The sequence below is a fragment of the Epinephelus moara genome, chromosome 21 (assembly GCF_006386435.1).
Source record: "Epinephelus moara isolate mb chromosome 21, YSFRI_EMoa_1.0, whole genome shotgun sequence".
Classification (NCBI taxonomy): Eukaryota; Metazoa; Chordata; class Actinopteri; order Perciformes; family Serranidae; genus Epinephelus; species Epinephelus moara.
Genome location: NC_065526.1, coordinates 10817528 through 10822588, shown reverse-complemented (window position 1 = coordinate 10822588; position 5061 = coordinate 10817528). Strand labels below are relative to the sequence as shown.

The 5061-nt window shown below is 42.8% G+C and overlaps 1 protein-coding gene across 1 annotated transcript; it reads right to left on the bottom strand.

The window, feature by feature from the left end:
* Positions 1-418: 418 nt before the first annotated feature.
* On the bottom strand, positions 419-1905 carry LOC126382905 (complement C1q-like protein 2). The gene is made up of 3 exons (XM_050033160.1): positions 1627-1905; positions 1126-1257; positions 419-1039 (listed from the first exon to the last, which is right to left on the bottom strand). The coding sequence occupies exons 1-3, from the start codon at positions 1877-1879 to the stop codon at positions 759-761; spliced, it is 666 nt and encodes a 221-aa protein (XP_049889117.1). The 5' UTR covers positions 1880-1905; the 3' UTR covers positions 419-758.
* Between the last annotated feature and the right edge of the window lie 3156 nt (positions 1906-5061).

The window sequence follows — 5061 nt, the reverse complement described above, 5'->3', positions numbered from 1 at the left end:
AGTTAAATCTCTCGGCATCCATTTTCAAGCTCTCTGTGTGTTTGTTTCCTTGCGGACGAGAAAAGGGGGAGCGCACATTTCCGAGAAGGCGTGTCCTTTTCAAAAATGCAAGAGGCGTTGTTTTGTTGCCGGCCGTTTTCGCCGGTGTGTTAAACACACTTTAGAAAGTAGTGTCCCCAGACTATCAGAAGGCGGAGATCTCTGATTGTCTGGTGGCGAGACTAGGACATCCCTACTGCAAACCACTATGACTACATTTACATTTACATTGAGTGTGAATCGGACATACATTTATAAAGCTAATATGTTAAGCAAACTGATTATATTACAATTATGTCATGATTTTAGCTCATATTAAATGAAAAGGAAATGGCAGTCTGCAGTTTTTAAATGATGATTTTTTCAGGCTGGAGTCAGAGTAGCTTTATTCATAAACACACTTGATAGCTGCAAACATGATATCAATAAACAATAAACAAAAGCAATTCATGATTCAAATTTCCCAAGCAGCTGTCTTAAACACTTAAAGGCAACCACTTCCTAACAATGAAGCTCTAAAATCCCGCTCTACATCATCTGCCCAGCACCAACCAGCTAACAGACAAAATTACGGAGTGTCTTGCAAACACAGTCAAGCGTCTAGCTACTAAAGTTCCAGATACTTTTCTCTGGAATTGCTGGCAACTACACGAGAGATAAAATGAGTATGTTGGATATACTCATCAGTTTATAGAGCAAGCACTACATTCCCCTTTCACTTACAGAGGGAACAACAAATAACCAATGAAGCTGCTGTGGTTATTTTCATTATCAAAAATCCAGGTGTTTTGGCTGAGTTTCACGTACACCTGGTCTCCCACTTCAAGCTGTAGAGTCATGCCATTGGTTGCTGTCTCGTGGCGGTTTCCAGCCGGGTGGTTGACCACAGTAACCGTGTGTACTCCATTCTTCATCAGTTGCAGCCCCATTGCTTTAGATGATATGTTATGGCCAGAGAAGCTGAAGTAATAGATTCCTCTGACTGGAGCAGTGAAAATACCTGAGGATGATTGACAGAGAGTTACATATGTTTTGCTTTACATTGTATCCAGAGTCAAAGATAGTATTTGGTTATGGTGAGTTTACCTGTTGCAGGGTTGTATGAGCCTGTGTTTGAGTACACATTTTTGTAGGTCAGGGTGATGTCAGTGTTAAAAGGTCCGATGTTTCCAGCATTGCTGATAGTTGCTCCAAATGCCACCCGCTTACCTTGAGAGGCTACATGAAAATGAGGAGTTGTTGAGAGAAGTTTACCTTTCATGGTTAGGTTTAGGAAAGATCATAGTTTGGGTTAAAATGAAAAGATTTCTGACAGAAAGCTGCCCTGAAAGCATCCTTCTCACATGTGCTTTTAAAGATAACTAAACCTGAGCCAAACTGAAAACAATGTCAATGATACCTGCTCCAAGACATAATTAAAANTTTGGGTTAAAATGAAAAGATTTCTGACAGAAAGCTGCCCTGAAAGCATCCTTCTCACATGTGCTTTTAAAGATAACTAAACCTGAGCCAAACTGAAAACAATGTCAATGATACCTGCTCCAAGACATAATTAAAACGTATTGTGTAGTTACTGTATGTTCTCACCTTGGACCTCTCCCCTCAGATCCTCTAAGTGTTTCTCAGTGTTTTTCAGTTTGGCCTCCAGCTCTCTTAACATGAGAACAAGTTGGCAATAGTTTGCCTGGCTCCCTGTTACGTCACCAGCACACAGACAAGCTGCCTCGATGGTGGAAATCTTCGAGGTGTTGCCCTGTCCGGTCTGGTGATCCAGCTGCTGCACCTCAGCAGCTCTAAGGTAGAGGAGGAATAAAGTCAACACAGCCACGGAGGTCTTCATCTTTCACTTCTGTCTGTTTTGATCAGCTCTCCTCACAATGCTTCATATATAAAGTCAGAAGAGCAAAGGGCGTTTTCTTCTGCTCTGATGGACCAGAACAAACAAAATTTTTTTTTCACCCTTGTTCAACAAAACCATAGCTTTGTATTTACAATCTTATTTTTTTGTTCACTTAAAAGATAAGACAGGCTGGATATGGTATATTTTTGTTATGATCAGATATTCTCATGAAGAGACTTACTCCAGTCAGCCACAACATTTAAGTCACTGACATGTGAAGTGAATAATATTGATCATCTTGTTACAGTGCAATGTTCTGCAAAGAAACTTTGGCTCCTGTCATTGTTGTGGATGGCACTTGACATGCACCACCCACCGAAACATTGTTATAGACCAAGTGCCCCGCCTCATGGCCACGGCACTCCCCAGTGGCAGTGGCCCCCCCAGCAGGACAATGCACCATGCCACACCATAAAAACTGCTCAGCAATGGCCCGAGGAATGTGACAAAGAGCTCAAGGCGTCGACCTAGCCTCCAGATTTTCCAGATTCCAATCTGATCAAGGGACATGCCAGTACCCCGGTCTCCCCAGTTGCTCATCTTTACAGTGTCTGTCAGGTTTGCGTTTCCCTCTTGCTATCAGTACTAGCTGCTCATTCCTGCCATCAGCTGTTTCCTGTTTATCCACTGCCAGTGGGTCGCATGTGCGGCGTCATCAACAGCTCCTCCCACAAGTCATCAACAGCTCCTCCCGTGGCGGAAGGCCGCCTTGTTCTTTTTAAACCAAAAAGGTTCTGTCAATATGACTACCCTATAAGGTGGAAAATTGGGCACCTCGGATCGACTCGCCAATCCGGCTCTGTGTGTCTAAACGCTTGCAACTTGCCGTTAAAACGGCCCAACATTCGCCGAAAATCTGGCAGTGTAAAAGGGGCTACTGACTCCTTGACTCCTCAGAGCGAATTTGACAAATTGAGACGTCCTACAAGATGGCGAGTCTCAACTGATTTCTGGGTCAAGTGATTGAGGATAGAGGACTCGAGGAGGGATATTGGGATGAACCCAAGGTCCAAGTCTTGAGTCTTGTCACGTTCCTCGGGTCATTCCTGAGCAGTTTTTGTGGTGTGGCACGACGCGTTGTCCTGCTGGGGAACCACTGCCATTGAGGAGTGCTGCTGCCATGATGGGTGCACTTGGTCTGACACAGTGTTTGGGTGGGTGGAGTGCGTCAGATGACAACCACATGAATGCCAGGATCTAAGTTTTCCCAGCAGAACATTGCATTGTAATAAAATTATTAATATTATTCACTTCACCTGTAGGTGGTTTTAATGTTTTGGCTGATTGATGTACATCAAAAATTAATTAATCCTACTCATATCTAATGTCTCTGCAGCCAAAGCCTGATGTCATTTATTGCTCTATGCAATAGGGCATAGTCTGTGCCTGTCCTTCATTCCTCATGTGTCAGCTGTTTTCCCCCTCCTCTTTGTTTCTTGTGGTTCCCTGTTTGCCTCTCTCTCTGTCTGTGTGTGGCTCTCATCAGTCCTGCTGCCAATCTGCCTGCTCACCTGAAAGCCATCCACTAATCAACCCCAGCAGTACAAATACCCAGGCTCTGCGGTCCAGTCTCTGCCAGATCGTTCAGTCTACCTTGCGATGCTAACAAACTTTTTGCTTGAACTGTGTTTTTCTGTGCCTCAGATTCACACTCACTGGTCACCTGTTTGCCTGCCAAACTGTTTCCAGCTCTGCTCCGCCCTGTTTCCCCGAGTGCCCTGGATCAACCCAAGACACCTCTTCTTGCCTTATTGAAATAAATCCACTTTAAACTGAACAGCTGTGCGAGTCAAGCTTTTGGGTCCAGTTCTCTTGGTACTATACAACACACTGTCGCACTGGGCGACTTTGAGTCAGTCCCACTAAAAAAGAATATGAGCATTGTTAGGCCCCACCCTTTGGTGGCCCTATGGGACGAACAGAACGCCACCACTGACCAAAAATAACCATGTAAGACACCTTAAAAGACTTAGATCCATGGGATTTATTAACAGCAGCAGGACCAGAGGCCTCTCTCCTCTGCTGCTGGCACAGGAGCTCTTAAGCACCTCCTCCATACCAGGACGTCGTTAAGTAATGCAGTACACCTGAGCAGATGTACAATGGAGGGAAAAGGGACAGCAGCACAGAACACATACAGCTGTAACACTTAAAACAATGAGTTAATTTTTCGGTTTATATTAATATTTAATATTGGGCTTTATAAATAAAATTGAATTGAACTGAATTCTAACCATATTATTTCAGATTATTTCAGACATTGTGCCAAACTAGCTTTTTTCCCTTTTTCTTTTTTGTCAAAGCTCAAGAGTAAATCAGTTAAAATGCAAACTGTGGTTTTTGCTTTTGAATCACAATTGTGTCATGATTTTAGCTCATATGAAATGAAAATAAAATTGCAGTTTTCATGTTTTTAATGAAAGCAGCATTTTGTCAGGCTGGAGCCAGAGTAGCTTTATTATTAAAACACATTACAAAGGCAAACATATCAATGAATATACAGTTTTCAAGGAGCATAATTATGACAGGGATTCCTCTTAACATGCATTATTTTGTCATTGTTACATTATTTAAAGTTTTCTGAGCAACGATCATTAACACTTCCAGCAATAAAGATAAACCCACTCCACACTATCTGCCCGGCAGCAAACAGCTAACAGAGAAGATGACAGAGTGGCTGCTGCCTATTAGAGACCTAAAACTGATCAATGAAGCTTTAAACACACACAAAAATGAGTAACTGTCCCCCTCAATATTATCCATCCCATGTTATTGATTATTTGATTTGTCTCTCCATTTCATATTGTAACATTACCACCACCTGTATTAACACAGCCATGGTCTGAGTCATGTGGCTGACCTCTCCTTAAGGCCTACTTTGAACTTTATATCTTTCACAGAGGGAACAACAAATGACCAATGAAGGTGCTGTGGTTATTATAATTGTCAAAAATCCAGGTGTTTCCCCAGAGTCTCATGTACACCTGGTCTCCCACTTCAAGCTGTAGAGTCATGCCATTGGTTACTGTCTCATGGCGGTGTCCAGCCACATGGTTCCACACAGACACCATGTGTACTCCATTCTTCATCAGTTGCAGCCCCATTGTTCTAGTTGATATATT

Coding starts and splice junctions, on each gene's coding strand:
- LOC126382905 (XM_050033160.1), bottom strand. CDS start 1,879: ATGAAGACCTCCGTGGCTGTGTTGACTTTATTCCTCCTCTACCTTAGA. Junction 1,258..1,626: donor TCTGAGGGGAGAGGTCCAAG/GTGAGAACATAC, acceptor ATTTTCATGTAG/CCTCTCAAGGTAAGCGGGTG. Junction 1,040..1,125: donor CTCATACAACCCTGCAACAG/GTAAACTCACCA, acceptor AATCATCCTCAG/GTATTTTCACTGCTCCAGTC.